General features: G+C 44.5%; 1 protein-coding gene across 7 annotated transcripts in view; it reads left to right on the top strand.

Moving 5' to 3' along the window:
• DUS2 (dihydrouridine synthase 2) overlaps positions 1-19,784 on the top strand; it is a 79,722-nt gene that overhangs the window by 42,881 nt on the left and 17,057 nt on the right. For 6 of the 7 annotated variants that reach the window (XR_012906751.2, XR_012906752.2, XM_075940318.2 and 3 more), the window contains 6 exons: positions 9,041-9,111; positions 10,817-10,903; positions 13,708-13,876; positions 15,615-15,698; positions 17,051-17,172; positions 18,815-18,955. Coding sequence is in view for 5 of the 7 variants with exons in the window: in XM_075940318.2 (XP_075796433.1) it covers positions 9,041-9,111; positions 10,817-10,903; positions 13,708-13,876; positions 15,615-15,698; positions 17,051-17,172; positions 18,815-18,955 (674 nt within the window). In the remaining 2 variants the exon portion in view is untranslated. The remainder of the gene's footprint in view (positions 1-9,040; positions 9,112-10,816; positions 10,904-13,707; positions 13,877-15,614; positions 15,699-17,050; positions 17,173-18,814; positions 18,956-19,784) is intronic. The other variant, XM_075940317.2, reaches the window with a different exon arrangement.

Genomic DNA, 19,784 nt, shown 5'->3' with positions numbered 1-19,784 from the left:
GTGAACACTTATTTCAAAGGACCATTCACGGTGAATTCTTCTGTTGACTTAGACTTAAAGAATTCTTTCACAACAATGAAGATGTCACAATTACCATACCCCACTGACACTCTTAAGGAAAAGAAATCCCATAGTAGACTATCACGCTCTTGATCCTTTAGGGCAGAGTGGGGAACCTTTTTTGGGTCTGGGGCTGCTGACCCACAGAAAAATCAGTCGAGGGCCTCACACAAGTGAGGAGTAAAGTAAGAAGCCCCTGACTGAGAGGAGAAAGACACTCCCCACATTCCTCTTGCACACCAGAGTCTAGGGGGGCCCAGGCTAATAGATTTTGTATGCTTCAGCCCTGTGGGTGTGTGACGGAGGATTGGAGCAACAGGGCAGGCTCCCCAATGCTGAGCCTCAGGGGCCAGATCCAGGTAAGCCGGAGGCTGCATCCGTCCCCCGGGCCTGAGGTTCCCCACCCCTGCTTTAGGGGAAAAAATGGCGAGGAAATCCTTAACAAACACCACATTCACCACAGTCTGTCCACTGCTGAGAGGACATCTGTATAGTTTCTGAAACTCAACTAACAGAGAGTGATTAAACCTTCGGATCAAAGGGTCACCATTGTAGACTTCAATTGTGATAGGTTCCTGAATAAGGCCAACCAGCAACTGTCTGACTCCACCTCCTCTCCATACCATAATTTACCCAGGAATTTAAGGATGTCATCAAATCCTTCCCCAAACAATTCCAAGAGAAACTCTACAACCTCACCCCCAATGAACACACCTCAGGGGACCTTCTGTGTTTTTCCCAAGAAACAAACATGGGATCCCAAGCAAATCCATCTCTTCTGGCCCTGGCATGCTTACTAAAGAAATATCCAGATTTATAAAAACCATGCTAAAACCATTCATCACACGAAGGTGCAGCTTCCTCCATGAGACAACTGACTTCTTCCACAAATTCCACATTAACAGTTTCACTCAAACTACTGTCCTTGCTGATGCAGTTGGTTAGAACTTACTTTTAGTCAATAATATTTTTTTTGCATGGAATAGAGTTTTTTAACTCAAGTAATAAATTTGTTTTGCCTTTAGTACTTACATCTGTTTGTTTTTCAAATTGCTGCCTAATTATGTGCACAGTTATTATGTCTGCACAGGCAGACTGAATTTGTGTACATGTATATGGACAAATGTGTAACTAGTACAAATATATCTGATGTAAATGCAATCACTGATTAAATACATACATTTAGGCATGTATTGTACACATTATTTATATCGTGCATAATAAAAAAATTAAATAATAATTAAAAGACAATCTTTCTAAAAGCATACGAAAAGACTGAAAACAAAGTTTTCAGCTAACAATCTAGGAGAAAGATTGGGTGGCTAACAGATTGCAACTACCTTGAATAGTACTTAGCCATCCAATCTTTCTCCTATATTGGTAGCTGAAAACTATATTTTCAGTCTTTTGAAGCTCTGTTAGAAAGATTGTCTTTTTTAAAAAATATATATATTTTTTTATTTTTGGTCTTAGGCGGGGGGGTGGCCTGCCAATGTGAGCTGGAGCTGGCAGGGGCAGCCTGCATGTCAGCGACCTGCTAAGGGGGCCAGGATGTGGCCTGGCGAGGGGAGTGGGCTGGGGTCCAGTCAGCAGGGGGGCTGGGAGCCAGCGCTGGCGGGGGTGACCTGCCGGGGGGGGGGGGGGCCAGGATGCGGCCTCTCAAGGAGGGGGCGGGAGCTGCTTGGCGGGCTGCTAGGGGTGGGAGCTGGGAGCCTGAGCTGGCAGAGGTGGCCGGGCACACAGGCATGGCACACAGGCAGGCGGGCTGGGTACAGGAGCTGGTGGGGGCGGGTTGCTGAGGGGGGTCAGGAGCCAGTCAGTGGGCTGCTGGGGGGACTGGGAGCCAGAGCAGGTGGGGGTGGGCTGCCAGAGGGACCGGGAGCCAGCCTGCCCAGTTGGCGAACCTGCCAGGGGGTGCAGCCTTCCGACGGGGGGCAGGAGCTGGTCAGTGAGCTGCTGGGTGGTCCAGGAGCCGGTCAGAAGGCTGCTGGGGGGCTGGGATCTGGAGCTGGCAGGGGCAGCCTGGGGAGAGCCGGGAGCAGCGCAGCACAGAGGCAGGCAGGCCACCTACAGAAGCTGGCGGGGGTGGCCTGCTGGGGGGGAGGGGCCGGGAGCCAGTCGGCAGCCTGCTGGGGGGGCAGGGAGCCGGTGCTGCCAACACGAAGCCAGCTCGAGTCAGATCTGGGGATGGGGGCGGCCTCCCGCATTGGCCACAGCAGGAGCCAGGTGGCAGAGCATGCTCAGAGCATGCCTGCAGGAGCTGGCGGGGGCAGCCACATTGGCATGTGCACAGGAGAGGCAAGCAAAAATCCCGTGACAGAGAGACAAGAATGGTGATGGCTTAATAGAAAGATTGTCAAAGAATACTAGGATTAGAAGGGATCTCGTGAGGTCATCGAGTCCAGTCCCCTGTCCTCATGGCAGGACCCAGTACTGTCTAGACCATCCCTGATAGACATTTATCTAACCTACTCTTAAATATCTCCAGAGATGGGGATTCCACAACCTCCCTAGGCAATTTATTCCAGTGTTTAACCATCCTGACAGTTATGAACTTTTTCCTGATGTCCAACCTAAACCTCCATTGCTGCAGTTTGAGCCCATTGCTTCTTGTTCTATCCTCAGAGGTCAGAAAGAACAATTTTTCTCCCTCCTCTTTGTGACACCTTTTAGATACCTGAAAACCACTATCATGTCCCCTCTCAATCTTCTCTTTTCCAAACTAAACAAGCCCAATTCTTTCAGTCTTCCTTCATAGCTCATGTTCTCTAGACCTTTAATCATTCTTGTTGCTCTTCTCTGGACCTTCTCCAGTTTCTCCACATCTTTCTTGAAATGTAATGTCCAGAACTGGACACAATACTCCAACTGAGGCCTAACCAACTCAGAGTAGAACGGAAGAATGACTTCTTGTGTCTTGCTCACAATACACCCGTTAATGCATCCTAGAATTGTTTGCTTTTTTTGCAGCAGCGTCACACCGTTGACTCATATTTAGCTTGTGGTCCAATATAACCACTACATCCCTTTATGTACTCCTTTTAGACAGTCGCTTCCCATTCTGTATGTGACACTGATTGTTCCTTCCTAAGTGGAGCACTTTGCATTTGTCCTTATTAAACTTCATCCTGTTTACCTCAGACCATTTATCCAATTTGTCCAAATAATTTTGAATTATGACCCTATCTTCCAAAGCAGTTGCAACCCCTCCCAGCTTATCATCTGCAAACTTAATAAGCGTACTCTCTGTGCCGATATCTAAATCATTGATGAAGATATTGAACAGAGCCAGTCCCAAAACAGACCCCTATGAAACCCCACTTGTTATAACTTTCCAGCAGGATTGTGAACCATTAATAACTACTCTCTGAGTGCAGTTATCCAGCCAGTTATGTACCCACCTTATAGTAGCCCCATATAAGTTCTATTTGCCTAGTTTATTGATAAGAGTATCATGCAAGACCATATAAAATGCCTTACTAAAGTCTAGGTATACCACGTCCACCGTGTCTCCCTTATCCACGAGACTTGTTATCCTATCAAAGAAAGCTGTCAGATTGGTTTGACATGATTTGTTCTTTATAAATCCATGATGGCTGTTCCCTGTCACCTTATTATCTTCCAAGTGTTTGCAGATGATTTCCTTAATTACTTGCTCCATTATTTTTCATGGCACAGAAGTTAAACTGACTGGTCTGTAGTTTCCAGGGTTATTCTTACAGATGGGCGCTATATTTGCCCTTTTCCAGTCTTCTGGAATCTCTCCTGTCTTCCATGATTTTCCAAAGATGATAGCTAAAGCCTCAGATACCTCTTCTAACAGCTCCTTGAGTATTCTAGGATGCATTTCATCAGGCCCTGGTGAGTTTCAGATGTCTAACTTTTCTAAGTAATTTTTAACTTGGGTTTTTTAAATTTTAACTTCTATATCTACCTCATTTCTACTAGCATTCATTGTGTTAGGCATCCCTTCATTATCAAACTTCTTGGTGAAGACTGAAACAAAGAAGTCATTAAGCATCTCTGCCATTTTCAAGTTTCCTGATACTGTTTCTCCCTTCTCACTGAGCAGTGGGCCTACCCTGTCCTTGGTCTTCCTCTTGCTTCCAATATATTTATAGAATGTCTTCTTGTTTCCCTTTATGCTGGTAGCTAGTTTGAGCTCATTTTGTGCCTTTGCCTTTCTAATCTTGCCCCTGCATTCCTGTATTGTTTGCCTATATTCATCCTTTGTAATTTGTCCTAGTTTCCATTTTTTATGACTCCTTATTTATTTTTAGATCATGCAATATCTCCTGGTTAAGCCAAGGTGGTCTTTTGCCATATTTTCCATCTTTCTTATGCAGCGGAATAGCTTGCTTTTGGGCCCTTAATAATGTTTCTTTGAAAAACTGCCAACTCTCTTCAGTTGTTTTTCCTGTGGGACCTTACCTACCAGCTCTCTGAGCTTACCAAAATCTGCCTTCCTGAAATCCATGGTCTCTAATTTGCCGTTCTCCCTACTACCATACCTTAGAATCATGAACTCTATGATCACTTTTACCCAAGCTGCCTTACACTTTCAAATTCTCAACCCTATTTGTTAAAATCAAATCTAGAACAGCTTCCCCCGTAGTAGCTTTTTCAGCCTTCCAAAATAAAAAGCTGTCTTCAGTGCAGTCCAAGAACTTACTGGATAGTCTGTGTCCCTCTGTGTTAATTTCCCAACATATGTTTGAATAGTTGAAGTCCCCCATCATTACCAAATCCTGCGCTGTGGATGATTTTGTTAGTTGTTTAAAAAAAGCCTCGTCCACCTCTTCCTGCCTGGGTAGGTGGCCTGTAGTAGACCCCTAGAATGACGTCACCATTGTTTTTTAGCCTAAGCTAGAGACTCTCAATACGTCCATCTCCTATGTCCATCTCCACCTCAGTCCAAGTGTGTACATTTTTAATATATAAGGCAACACCTCCTCCCTTTTTTCCCCACCTGTCGTTCCTGAGTAAGCTCTACCCTTCTATACCAATATTCCAATCATGTGTATTATCCCACCAAGTCTCTGTGATGCCAACAATGTCATAGTTGTATTTATTTATTAGAACTTCCAGTTCTTCCTACTTATTACCCATACTTCTTGCATTTGTATATAGGCATCTAGGATACTAATTTGATCTTGCCTCCCAGTTCTGCCTTGTCCCTCCTGTCTCTCTGCTATTATAGCCCACACTCCCTCCCATTTCCAACCCATTTCCCAAGTCTCCATGTTCTTCACTTACCCATGGGCTTTGGTAACCTGTCCCCATCAAACCTAGTTTAAAGCCCTCCCCACTAGGTTAGCCAGTCTGTATCCAAATACGGTCTTCCCCTTCTTTGAAAGTGAACACCATCCCTGCTTAGCAGTCCTTCCTGGAATAGCATCCTGTGGTTGAGGAAGCCAAAGCCCTTCTGGCGACACCATCTTCACAGCCAAGCATTCACCTCCAGGATGCACCCATCTCTGCCTGGGCCCCTACCTTTGACAGGAAGGATTGAAGAGAATACCACCTGTGCTCCAAACTCCTTCACCCATACTCCCAGAGCCCTGTGGTCACTCTTGGTCTGCTCGGTGTCACACCCTGCAGTATCATTAGTGCCCACATGGATGAGTAGGGTGGGGTAGCAGTCAGAGAGCCAGATAATCCTTGATAATGCCTCCGTAATGTCTTGGATATGGGCCACCAGCAGGCAGCATACCTCCCGAGATGACACGTCAGGGCGACAGATGGGTGCCACTGTCCCCCTTAGAAGATTCTCCTGCCACCACTACCCTATGTTTCCTCTTCGCAGTGGTGGAGCAGACCTCCCAGCATTGGGGGTACGAGGCTTCTCCTCCTCTGTTGTAGGGGGTGATTCCTTATCTCCTGTATCAAGGAGAGCATAACGGTTTCCTAGTACCATGGTGAGAGGATTGGGAGCAGGGGTGGAGCACTGCCTGCTGCCAGAAGTAACTATCTGCCAGTGTCCACCCTGAGCCATCTCCTCCTCCACCAGTGGTGTGTCAGCAGTCTTGTGTACTAGGACAGCTACCTCAGCTGTCTCTCCTTAACCTAGTCACCTCCTCCTGTAACTCTCCCACCTGCTGCCTGAGAGATTCCACCAGCAGGCACCTTTCACGTGGTCCCCCCAGCCTGGATATAAAAGTGGGAATTGCAAGCCACAGTCCCTGCAAAACCACATCAGGATCTGGGTAGAGGCATCCATGCTCTGGCGGTCTGTCTGGCTACAAATGCAGGTGGAGGAGACAGAAGCAGTGCTGGCACAGGTGTTGCAGGTCTTCCTGACCATCATAGGCCTCCTGCTGTCAAACTCCCTCTTAAACTCCCCTGTCTGCTTATTGTCTAATAAAAAGTATTACTAACCATGTGTAAAATCAGCATATCTTCAGCAATGTTCATAGATCTAAGGCTAGAAGGGACTGTTGTGATGATCTAGTCTGACCTCTTCCCCAGACTATAAAGCTTCCCCAGAATAATTCCTAGAATATATTGTTGGGAACAATATCCAATCTAGATTTTAAAATTGTCAGTGTCAGAGAATCGACCACAATCCTTAGTATGTTGTTAATGGTTAATTAGTCTCACTGTTAACAATAGGTATGTAAAAGGTTAACTGGTTAACCGGTTATCCAGTAAGCAGTAGGCTTATTGGAATACTTATTTGGTGACTGATTAACCAGATTGGCAGTCTCATGGAGCCAACTAGCAGGAATCGGAGCAGATCAGGGTGACAGGCAGGGCCACATGGTAGTCAGGCAGGACCCCAGCCATACTTCTACAGGCCCAGATCATGGCAGCAGCCCCACCTGCATGATGCCAGCAGCCCCGGCAGCAGATCCCAGCACCAGATCCCAGCTGTGCAACAGCAGCCCTGGACTCAGTCACACCACAGTGGCTCCTCGCCCACGCAGGGCAGTGGCTGCACTGCAGTAATACCAGCCACAGTGGCTCCAGACCTGAACTGGGCTCCTTGCACTGGCGGTGCCATAGCCCCAGCAGCCTTGGTCCCAACCCCAGCAATTCTGGCCCAGGTTGCAGCCACATCTGGCCATGGCCCCGGCTCCTGTGACTGGCTACGCTGCAGCCCCAGCAGCTCCAGACGCAGCCCCACTGGCACCAGACCTCGCCTGCACAGCAGTAGACCTGGCAGCAACCGTGAGAAAAAAACCCTTCTCCCCGCTCTGACTGCTCTGCCCCTGTCAACAGTTAACCTGTTAAACTTATATAATTTTAATTGTTTAACCAGTTAACTGTTTTGATCAGTATTTACATCCCTAGTCAACAACACACACCTAATTTCCAGTGTGAATTAGTGTAGCTTCAATTTCCATGCATCGGTCATGTTATACCTCTTTCTGCTAGATTGAAGAGCTCATGATTAAATATTTATTCCCCATGTAGGTGTATATATAGGGTGTATTCAAGTCAACCCTTAATCTTCTCTTTAAGATAAATAGAATAAGCTCCTTTAGACTATCACTATTAGCCAAACTTTCATATCTTTCAATTATTCTTGTGATTCTTCTCTGAACCCTCTCTGTTCATCCACATTCTTCTTGAATTGTGGACCCCAGAACTGGACATAGTATTCCAGCCATGGTTGTACCAATGCCAAATACAGATGTAAAATAATCTACTGGAGACTTTCTTGTTTATGCATTCAAGGATCGCTTTTGCCCTTTTGGCCATAGAATTGCATTGGGAGCTCATGTTCCACCATGACTCTCGCCTCCCCCATCATTAGATCAGGGAACTAGCACATTACCGTTTCCCTTTGAACTATTGTCCTAGATTCTTTTCCTTCTTGTTTCAAGCAGGTTTTGCCTCTCATGTATCTTCTAGCAGAAAAAGCAAGTGAGCTTTTGCCTCTAACTCCCTGCCATCTGCTTCTCCCCAAGGATGAATGTGCTACTGTAGAACCTCAGAATCATGAACACCTTGGAAATGGAGGTTTCTCGTAACTCTGAACCAAATATTATGGTTGTTCTTCCAAAAGTTGACAACAGAATATTGACTTACTACAGCTTTGAAACTTTAACTACGCAAAAGGAAAATACTGCTTTCCCTTTTTTAGCAGTTTACATTTAATACAACACTGTACTCTATTTGGTTTTTTTTTATTTGTTTTTTTGTTTTGTCTGTAGCTGCTGCCTGGTTATGTATTTTCCGTTCCAAATGAGGTGTGTGGTTTACTGGTCAATTTGTAACTCTGGTGTTTGCAGATCTGAGGTTCTACTGTGGTACTTTCAGATGAACCACAGTCTACTAACCCAGCTTCTGAAAAGAAAGTAAATCCTTTGCTTTTTCTGAAAGGTGCATAATTGCACATACCTGGATAAACTGGCAATGTCCTGCGAATATTCCATGCATCTTCTGTTAGGTTTTTGTTTTCTCTTTGAAGGAATAGAAGGCCTTTTTTTCCCCTTATTTCATGAGGCTTCTAAATGTATGGCTACTAACCAAATTATTCAGTCACAGGGTCATTTTTCAACATATATGTGCTAGGAAAATCTTTCTGGATATTTCATACTTGAATAGATGTGAGGATGAATTGACATTCAATTTGAGTGATATCTTGAACATTCAGAATGCACTATATATGCCTTATAGCATATTCAGTGCAATAGTATCTGGAAATCAAATGCGTTTCTATATCTTTTTTAAGATAATCCAGAGACAGGTGAAGAGAAATCATTTCAAAAGTTGTATTTCCTAGATCAAACAAGTTCTTTAGGTATAATTTCTAAGTGTTAAAAATGGCATGACTAGAATCCTATTTTAGCCATAATAAATAGTTCTCTAAGTAAAACTTAGGGTTATGTTCATAGTGAGTGTGATTATTTTAATATGGGAATTGTGTATACTTTGATGGGAAGACAGATTTCCTGCATGTATTTGTATAATGATCATGTGATGAAGAATTCTTTATCAAACTAAAATGTGTGTGCTGTTTTTTTCTGTTAAGCTTGAAGACACTATAAGGCTGGTGAAGAGGATAGAAAAGACTGGTGTTGCTGCTATTGCTGTCCATGGACGGTAAATATGATTTTGTGGAAAGAATTATGATTACTGTTATTACTTGTTGGCAGATAGAGCACAATAAATTATAACTAGCTAGTTCATTTCACCTTGTCTAGTTCACCTGCAAGGAAGTGGTTCTGATTTCAGCGAGAGCAGTTGGTGCTTAGTACTTTATTATAGTAAGCTTCTTATTCAGGAGCGACAGTAGAGAATTAGGATCTTAACTTTATGCTTCTGTTTTTCTAAAACAGTGGTTCTCAAACTTTTTGGCCCATGGCCCACCCCACTCAACACAGACCTTTCTGTGGACCACCAGCCAACCACCCATCATAACAGGAATAGACTGAGGATGGGGGGGTCTGGTTGGGAGGTGGGGTGAAGGAACAGTCTGAGGGAACAGAGTTTGGCTAGGAGTTTGACCACAGGAGTGGGCTGAGGGTGGGGAGTCTGGGTAGAAGTGCACAAGCAAGAGCAAGGGAGGGTGCACAACCAAGGGTTAGTGCAGAATTTGGCCAGGAGGGAGAGTGTAGGAACAAGGAAAGGCACAGGAGCAGGCTGGGGGTAGGGTGTCTGACCAGGAGAGAGGGTGCAGGAGCAGGCTGGGAGTGCAATGTGTCTGTGATGGGGTGGGGAAGATGCGTGATGGGGATGGGAATGCGGGATCTGGGCATGAGGGAATGGGGAGTGCTTATGTGGCTTTGCATCCCTAGCTACTCCCTCAGGCACGACCTCTTGCTGCTCCCATTGGCTGTGACTGCCCCCACGCCACGTGGGAAGCTGGTACTGGCACTCCAACCTTGTGGTGGAAGGTCATGAGGCTGGAGTGTCAGTGTAGGTTCCCCATTGCAGGGGGGAAGAACGGGGCTGAGCTTGAGCCGCGGCCCACTTGAAAGGTGGCTAGTAGTCCATGGACCACAATTTGAGAACCACTGTTCTAAAACTTTAGCCTTAATAAGACCAAATACAGGTTGAACTGCTCTAGTCCAGCACTCTCTGGTCTGGGAACATCTGTGGTCTGGTGTGATTTTAGTTAGCCAGTTGTCCGCTTATCACGGGTGTGGCCCTGTGTCTTGTGGTCCCATAACATTTGTTTATAGCTGCCAGTCAGGGCTCTTCATGTTCTGTGCTTTAACCCACTTCTTTGGCTGACAGATATGGAACCAGAGGCACAGAGTAACAAATATAAAGCAGAAAAAGAGGAGAAGGGGGAAGAAAAAAAAACCCTCTGTCAATTAAAGTGTCTGTGCTAAATGAGGCTAATAGAGTGGGCTATAGGTGTCTGATACTTAGCCTTTGATGTCATTTGGGTGTTGAATATAACAGCCCATCCAAGAGATGTCTTTGTGCTGTTATTTAGCTCTAATTTACCTCTAAGTGTTTTCTAAGAGCCCAGTAAGCAGTGGAAGTTCTGCTAATGCTGCTAGACAAGATTGACCTCCCATGGTTGGCAAATTCTCTGGTGCTAGATTTTATTTCTCAGGTGTGTTATGTGTATAGCTGTTCAGTTCAGACATTATCTGCTTAACCTGCATAGGGACCACAATAGCAATATTTTTCAGAAGTGTTTGCTGTGAAGTAGGTGTTCATCCCTGCATACCAGGTTACATCTTGCATATGACACAAACTGAGACTGGCTAGGTTTATCACCACTGGATTGGAAGAGTTTATTTATGCACAATTTCCACTATGAATTTTGTCTTTTTCGTTCTCTGTTGCAAAGGAAGAAAGAGGAGAGGCCTCAACATCCTGTCCACTGTGAAGTGATCAAAGCTATCTCTGAAGCAGTCACTATTCCTGTAATAGCGAAGTAAGTTGGATTAGTTCAGTGGTCCTCTTAAGATATCCATATCTAGTAGCAGACATTAAGCCAAGGAAACCTAACTCTGAGCAAAAAGGGATTACGTGCAAGAAATGAAGGGTCTCCTCATATAGGACTAATGAGAACTAACTAGGATCTCTAATTCGAACTACCTACTCCGTGCCGCATGTAGCTGCGGGCACGGAGTTCGGACTAAGGGGGATTTAAAAATGGCGGCGCCTGGGAACATGCAAATGAAGTCTGGGATATTTAAATCCCGGGTTTCATTTGCAACTCCGGTTGCCCTCATTTGCCTACCTAGTTCGAACTAACGAGCTAGTGTAGACATACCCTAAGCGACTAGTCGACTACCAGATAAGCATATCAGAGAGAGGCAGCAGAGGGAGGGGAGCAGGAGCCGGTGCTAGGGAGAGCCAGCTTAAAGCCAGTTCCCCCCAGCACCATCTTTGGGGCAGGAGGGGCAAGGGAAGCAGAAGTGTAGCGGGGGACTAGGTGCAAGCAAGGTATCAGCTGATTCCCTGTTTGCACCTAGTCCCACCACTACACCTCTGCCTTTTAAATGTATGCAGAGCTGCAACGTGGTTAGCTCTCGAGCTAGGAGCTAACCCCACTGTGGCTCTCCTGTTTTCCCCCTTATCGACTAATCGAGTAATTGATGGAAATTCCTGCAATTTAACATCCCTACATTGAACCAGTGCCTCAGCTCTCGCAAGCCCCTTATTGCCTAGATACGTTTCCCCTAAATACACTTGGCTGTGGGAGTTCTGGTTTCTTCTCAAAATGTCCGGTAACTTTCGGTATGTCAGAATTGACTACTCTTCATATAAGGGATCCCTGAAGAACTTTTATGACCACAGGTTGGACCTCCCTTGTCTGGCATCTTTGGGACCTGATCGGTCCCGAACGAGGGAGTTTGCCCAACCAGGGTAGCTCAAATCCAGCCCCTGTACTGATGTACTTGGGGGCTCTCCCAAGAACCCTCAGCAGACTCGGCTGGGTTCTCCTCCAGGCTTCCCACCCCCACTCAGGCCCACTGCTGGCCTGCCAGCCTGGCCACCAGACTCTGCTGCCCTTCAGTGGGGCTGCAGTGCTGGCCTCAGCCCCAACCATCAGGCTCCACACCTGTGGCAGAGCTGTGATGCCAGTCTGGTCCATGCCTCAGCCACAAGGCTCCATGCCCCTGGCAGGGCTGCGCTGTTGGCCTTAGCCCCAGTCTCTGGGCTCTACTCCATAGCAGGGCTGTGATGCCAGGTCCAACCCCAGCGTTGGCTGTCAGTCTCTGTGTCCCCTGGTGGGGCTGTGATGCTGAATCTAGCCCCAGTTCATCAGGCTCCGCACCCCTGTCCGGGCTGTGCTGCTGGCTCTGGCTCCAACTGCTAGGCTCTCTGCCCCTGGGTTGGATCCTCTCCCAGCCCCGGGCTCTCAGCTCCTCTTCCAGCTGCCAGACCCTTGTCCCAGTCCCCAGACTCCCAGCCAATGGCTTTCTGGTCCAGCAACATCCATGGTCCTGCAAAGAGCCCCTGGATCAGAGAGTCCTGGACCAGAGAGGTTCAACCTATAGTTTCAGTCCACCTTTAAAGTGAGTCAGATGTTCTGTTATAGTTAGGAAATTGTTGGGAGGGAAAAACAGGGTTTTTAATTATTTCTTAGCTCGCAAAATTAGCTAGATTGATAATTTTAGAAAATGAGGTTTTCTAGCCGTAGAACATATACAGCATAGATAGAGGCAGAGCACGCTTTGACTCACTGTTCCTCTGCCAGTTTGCCTCAGACTTAACCTGGAGGGGCCTATACTCATGCAATGCTTGGCCTTTCTACGTGTTGAACCTCTCTAGTCCAGCATTCTGTGGCCTAGCACGTATGTGGTCCGGCATGATTTTAGTTAACTAGATGTCCACTTTTCATGGGTGTGGCCAAATTTCCCACAGTCCCTTAATGTTTGCTTACAGCCACCAGTCTGGCTCTAAGTTCTAACTTACCCCTAAATGTCTTCCAAGAGCCCAGTAAGCAGTGGAAGAGTTAGTAATGCTGCTAATCAAGGTGAGTTCAACATGTACTACAATGGGGGACTTTTTCTGACTTTTTCAATTCCCTTTCCACTGGGAATTGAACTGAGATCTTCATACTCATTTTGCACAGGCCACCAAACAGTATTCTTACCAGAACAACTGACTGTTTCAAAATATTGTGTAGCTAATGAAGATGTGCTTTTCTCCTTTAAGAAAATTAAGCCAATATACACTTATTTAGAAAAACTAAGTCAATTTACACTTATTGGGGGTGTAACTTGACTTAGGGAGTATTGTCCACTAGAAACTGGATTGGTATCACTCATCTCATTTTATAGAGGCTGTCTACCAGTCACCAAATGCTAATATCTTTTGGTGACTACTGATCTGGTCTGACTAAGGAAGGCTTTCCTATCCCATTACTAATAATCCTCCAAACCATCCATTCTCCCAGATTTTACCAACAATGAATAACATGACAGTCAGTTAGTTTTCTGTAGTATCATGTGTGCTCAGCTCTACCAATCTGAAGAATACACTGTTATCTGCATGGCGGTGTCTTGTTGATTGTAACAAAGATGCAAAAACAACAAGGAGTCCTGTGGCATATTAAAGACTAACAGATTTATTTGGGCATCCGACAAAGTGGCTTTGACCCGCAAAAGCTTATGCCCAAATAAATCTGTTAGTCTTTAATGTGCCACAGAACTTCTCTTTGTTTGTGCAGATACAGACTAACAAGACTACCTATCTGAGGCTTATAACAAAGATGTTCATTTTTAGTGGAGGATCTCATGACTTCATCAAAGAATATACTGATATTGAAGCCTTCCAACAAGCAACAGGAGCTTCATCGGTAATGATAGCTCGTGCTGCCATGTGGAATCCATCCATCTTCAGAAGAGAAGGCCTTTGTCCCTTGAAGGAAGTCATGCAAGCATATATCAAATATGTATGTTGATTTTACCTATAATTAACATAGTTTAGAGATCTTAACCCAAGTTTGTGAAAAGTGTTTTTAATTCCTTATTGTTTTTCAATTAGTAAAGATCCTGTAATATTTTTGTGTAAGATGAAAACTATTACAATTTTTAACAATTTTTCAATGAATACATCATTCAATTTTTGTCCAGTAGACAGTCTTACCTCAAGTAATTTTTTGGGAGATGCGAGTATGTTACATACTGTGCTTGACTATTCTCATTCTTGATGCTCAGATCTTAGAACGATTTCTCGGGCTTTTGGGACTCCCTCAAAAATCTCTGTGCTTGTGTACAGAACTAGTGCCAGGAGTGCCAATGGTAGGAATACTACAGCAGTGGATGTGATATTGAATGGAGCAAAGTAGGAATAGAAAGATGAGTTCTATTTAGGCAGGCGATGGAGTTTCATGGTTTTCTAAAGTCATTTAAACTACTGTAGAGAATTATTTTTGTCTTCTAGAAACGTAGAGTTTTTTCAAATGGCAGAAAACCACAGAGAAGGTTGTTTGGTCAACTGTTTCATTGTAGTGTTATAGTTTAGTTCAGGGCTACTCAACCTTGGAAGCCCTGGAGGCCACAATGATACTCATACCACAGGCCGAGGGCTGCAATTTAAGTGAGGTTGCATGTGCATGCAAATATATATGCAAATAGCTTCTTTCACATTGACGAGCATAAATACAAAGATTAAGGCAAGACTATACAACACACAGGCCCCATTTAAGTTAGTTCTGCTGATATTAATAAAATTCAACATTTACCCAATTTACCCATATGACAGCACTTTTAATGAGCAATGACAGTCTAGGAATTTAACTACTAAAATGCATATCAGCAGAAGACCATTATATTGACTCATTTTTTTGTTTTGGCTCCCACCTGCATAAACCCAAACTGCCCTGCGAACCACAAATAAATGAGCCGTGGACCGCATGTTGAGTAGCCCTGGTTTAGTTGGTGAGTTGGCCATATAATGTTGACAAAGAGTGGCATGTGGAAAAAATCATGAAAATAATTGGACTTCACTCACTTTGACATTGTCTTAATTTTTTTCTTATTCAATTTAATAATCATCATGAAAAAGCTACATGTTAAAAATCTAGAAAAGTTCAATCTAAATTAAGTTAAAGTTTAAAGCCTTAAATGCATCATAAAGATATTTATTTTCAGTCCTACAAACAATTTGCCAAATTTATTTGTGCTATTAATTCCATTGTCATTGAAATAAATCACAGATTAATTTGGCCTAGTCTGTTGAGTTGCTTTTGTTATGCAGTTAAACTGCAAAGATTATTCCAAAAGCAGAATTTACATTACATCTCCTACTACTACCAGAGGTGGCTTATGTCCAGATCAACAAGATATTTGTGAATGTGAACAGTCCTATTGTCTTCAGGGGGACAGCTCACACCAGGCCTGGGCAAAACACCCTCCACCAGCCAAGCCACTGGATGCAGCCTGCAGATGCAGCAGGGATGCTCAGGCAGGCTCCTCTGCTTGCCCTGCCCCAGAACACTGCTCAGAAGAGTGGCTGCTAGTCTGTTTGTTTTTCACAAACTGTGAGCAGGGGGTAGGGTGCTTCACAAGCTTTTCCCACCCCTAGCACAATTCCATTGGCCAGTTTCTAGCTAATGGGAGCTGCCTGTTTCAAGAACAGGCTGCGTGTGAAGCACCAATGCCCCCCTCACTTCAGGCTCTTATTCACAGAGCACATGGCCCTGCAGCCTGTGCAGGGGCGAGGCAGGCTTCTGCCTAAGAAATGTGCTGGGCTGCTGGCTGGGAGTCTCACTGGTAAGTCTCCTGGCCAGACCCTGCCTCTGGCACCCCAGTCCTTCCCTCCCCCCAACCCTCTTTCCCTCTACCCCGCATAAACCAAACCCTCTGCCCCCTCCTGAGCCCGTGCCCCCTTCTAGACCCTACACCCCAATCCCCTCCCCCAGATCACAGTCCCCTCTTGCCCAAGGTCCCATCCCAGATCCCTTCACTGTAATCTGCTGTCCTGGGTCACAACCCAAATCCCTGCATCCCCTACTGCACTCCGTCCCCTTCCCTGGGTCACAACTCCCTCCTACCCTAGGTCACAGCCCAAACCCTGCACCCCAGGTCACAACTGCCTCCTTCACCCAAACTACCTCCCAGACTTCACAGGCCCTCCTACACCCAAATCCCTTATCCCAAGTTCCTTTTTGCACCCAACCTTCATCCCAGACCTCGCACTTCCTCTATTAATATAATGACAGAGTGTGGCCCTTGACCACTTTCCAAAATCTTGGAGTTGCCCCCCACCAAAAATTATTGCCCACTCCTGGCTTACACATAAGTATCTTGCTAAATTGGAACCTTGGCTAACAATGCTGTATTTGCAGTAAGTGCAAGCTGAATTTATTTTTATACATCCTCCCCCAAACAACTTTGATCTGTTTAAATCTTGAGGATAAAATCAAGGAATGACAAATGGAAATAGACAAAATCAAATTAGTGGCACTTCAACTGTACCCACAAGTGTAAAATCCATCAATTTGAGTAGAAAGGTAAAATGTGTGTAAAATGCTTGTCAACTTTCTTGTTTTTCACAAGTGTATAAAACACAATAAAATTCAGATTTTGTCCAGGAAAAAAAACTCCAGAACACTTCTGGACTTTATTAATAACTGAATACTGACTTAACTGAGAACTGTGTACACCAGGGGTGGGCCATGAGTTGGAGGCTGCTTGCCGTGGTTAGCCCCTGTCAGGCTGTTGGCACTTTTTTTACCTTTGCATCTGCAGGTATGGCCATTCACAGCTCCCATTGGCTGTAAATCGCCCTTCATAGCCAATGGGAGCCGTAAGAAGCTGTGTCTCAGTCCATGCCACTTCCTGTAGCTCCTATTAGCTGGCAATGACAATCTGTGGCCAAAAGGAGCTGCAAGTCCTGTACCTGTGAATGCACAGATAAATAAAGCACTTGTGGTCCTCCTGGAGCTATCCCTGGCGAGCCGTGTCTAGCCTACAGGATACTTATTGCCCACCCCTGGTGTACACTGTACTGTACATTCCTTAAACTATTTAAGAGATGCAGCTAGAAACATGTGAAAGGTTAGGTAATAGGAATTGTTATTTTGTTAGTGTATTTTTACATATTACATGTCTCTTTCCTTCAGGCAGTGCGATATGATAATCACTACACTAACACAAAGTACTGTCTGTGTCAGATGTTAAGAGAACAGTTAGAAAGCACAGAGGGAAAGAAATTGCATGCTGCACAGTCTACTCAAGAAATCTGGTAAGTATTATATATAGGGAATAGGAATTGCTATACCAAATCAGACCTGTAGTTCATCTACTCCAGGTTCAGGTCTCCAGCAGGTGCCAGCATTTTCTCTGCTGATATCAGACAAATGAACTTTCCCTTTACTCAGCTAATTCAGAGGGAATTTTTTCTACCACTGTCGTAATATAATTCTGTTTGCAATATGCTGTTTTACATCTGCAGAGTAACCTTTTACCTCCCTTTCTTTTTGGTTGTCTGGCATGCTGCTTCCACAGCAATGAGAGACAGTGTTAGCCCAGAATGTTCTCAATGCATCTGTACCTAATGTGTCTTGACCAGAAGAAAAGGGGGCTGTTACCTCTTTAATGGCTTCCTACATAAGTAGGAGCAGAGGAAAAGAAAGGGGAAAGTTTACCTAATCAGAGGAGGGAGGAGCTCTTAGAAAAACTGTTTAATTTTGGATGCATATATGGAAACTATAGGCACAGTTTATAAAAATGAAATAATTAAACACAGACCATCACTGTGTGTAAGAACAATGTTGTGCCATTTGGAAAATATGGCTCATAGACTTTGTGCATTTTGTACACTTTGAAAGAAATTGATCAGGAAACAGTTTCACAGAGCTGTCTTCGCAGGACCATAGGCCTGGGGAGCAATGTTTTGAACAGTCTGTTTAATTATCAGATAACTGAAGAACATTTCATTCTTTTTAAAATATAAAAAAAAAAGAAATCTGTGTAGATAGTAATGTGATTTAACCCTGCTGCCTTGTAGTGTTGATGTTAAATTGACACCTGTAAAAGTTTAGGCACACTAGAGTTTTCATTCTCAATGAGTGTGAGATTGTGCACTGATATATTAAGGTCAGAAGAGAGTTTCCGTGGCTCAGCATATATGGATGGCCTTGTTCACTCTTATGAACATCCTCACTTACATAATAATTTACTGATAGTAGCACTAACAATGGAGACTGCAGTATACACAGAAGACATGCATTTTTACTACTGAATTGCCTAACCCCACCTGTTTAAAATGACTAAATACTGTATACCCTATAGCTTTCAGAGTTACTACATCCTGTGGGAAATTATAGATTCCAGTTTTGTCAGTGTAGTTATGCCTATGAGATGTCTAATGCATAAAATGTTAATCAGAAAAAGGACTCTAAAAATGACATCACCCGCTTTCTCTGTGTGTTCACACTTTCATCTGTTTACTCTTTTGATGGTGTTCATTACTTTTTTGTTCCTACTAGCTCTTCACAGCTGATAAAGGTCTGGGGGAGAGAGCTGGGTTCTTTATTGGCTTATGCAGCTGTAAAAGTTGTAACTTAATTGAAATTGCTGTGATGGTTTTGGTGATGCTTTTGATTTGGCTTTCAGATCCCAGGTTGAGTCTTTAGGTCAGCAGGTAGAATAATGAACTTTTCTTGAAAGCTGAGCAAACTTTGCAAGAAGAAAAGGAGAGATGATGAACATGAGTCATGAACCCCATGACTCTAGATAGCATTACTTGGCAGCATTTAACTGTACCTCCCCTTAGTTTTTCAAGCACATGTAACTTATTTGAAAGAATATTTTAACTTATTGAAATGTGGTGTGAGGACACTCAGATTGACTCTTAAGGCTAATAGAAGTCACTTTTTAAATAGTGAAGTCTTTGAAATGGGACATTTCTATGAAGAAACAACAGCTATTCTGGAAGCTAAGAAGGTGCTAAAGGCCAAGACACAAGATGATGATGACCAGATGGAAGACACAGATGTGATAAAAATGTCTGTTAGATTTGACAAGTAAGCATGCAAAGTACATTCTTCACCTTCTTTTTGAACTTATAGTTATACTTTTGTCTGATCTTGGTACCTGACAAAGATTTTATAGGTAGGAGTGGGAATTCAAATATTATGGAACGGGGTCAGCAACCTTTTCAAACCAAAGAGACAAACTGCATCAAAATTCAGAACAAGTGGTCAACAAAGAGTCGTATCAGAATGCCTATTTGCATGACTGAAAATATACAACTTAATATTATTGATAATTGACAGGGTGATTAATAATAGCATAAATGAAACATTGTACTCACAGACCGAGGCCGGTTGTCACAGCTTGGAGCAAGCTCACTTGTGTTGTGGAGTATTTTCATCCTAAATTGGACTCCCCGTCATCACTACTAGCTTGCTGAGATGTTACATACAGTGGAAATCTGAGTGGCCCTGTAGGTTCTTACAGGAAACGGAGACATCTGCTGGGACAAAATAATAAGGATTTTAAAAGGATGGTGAATACAAAACCTGCTCCAGGAGCAACTGCACCACAGCCCTGGCCCTAGGTCTGGCACACAGAGCAAGCTGCCCACTATGTGGCCGCACCCCGGGATCAGCGGGGTAGCCACCATGCAGGGGCAGGGCTGAAACTGAGGATAGGGCTGGTGGTTGCTGCTCCATGGCACCGTGGCCCAGCTCCAGATTTGGCACATGGGGCAGCAATTCACCATGCGGCTCCATGTTACGGCTGACAGAGCTGGAGCTGGGGTGCATCTGTCCAAGGCACATGGGGCTGCTGCTTGCCATGTGGCCCTGCTGGAACCCACCACACTACTTAACTTCCAGATCCAGTAGGAAA

The sequence above is a fragment of the Pelodiscus sinensis genome, chromosome 12 (genome assembly GCF_052426305.1).
Source record: "Pelodiscus sinensis isolate ZL-2025 chromosome 12, ASM5242630v1, whole genome shotgun sequence".
NCBI lineage: Eukaryota > Metazoa > Chordata > Testudines > Trionychidae > Pelodiscus > Pelodiscus sinensis.
Note: the sequence above shows the minus strand (reverse complement) of the source record. Positions and strands in the feature narration are given on the sequence as shown.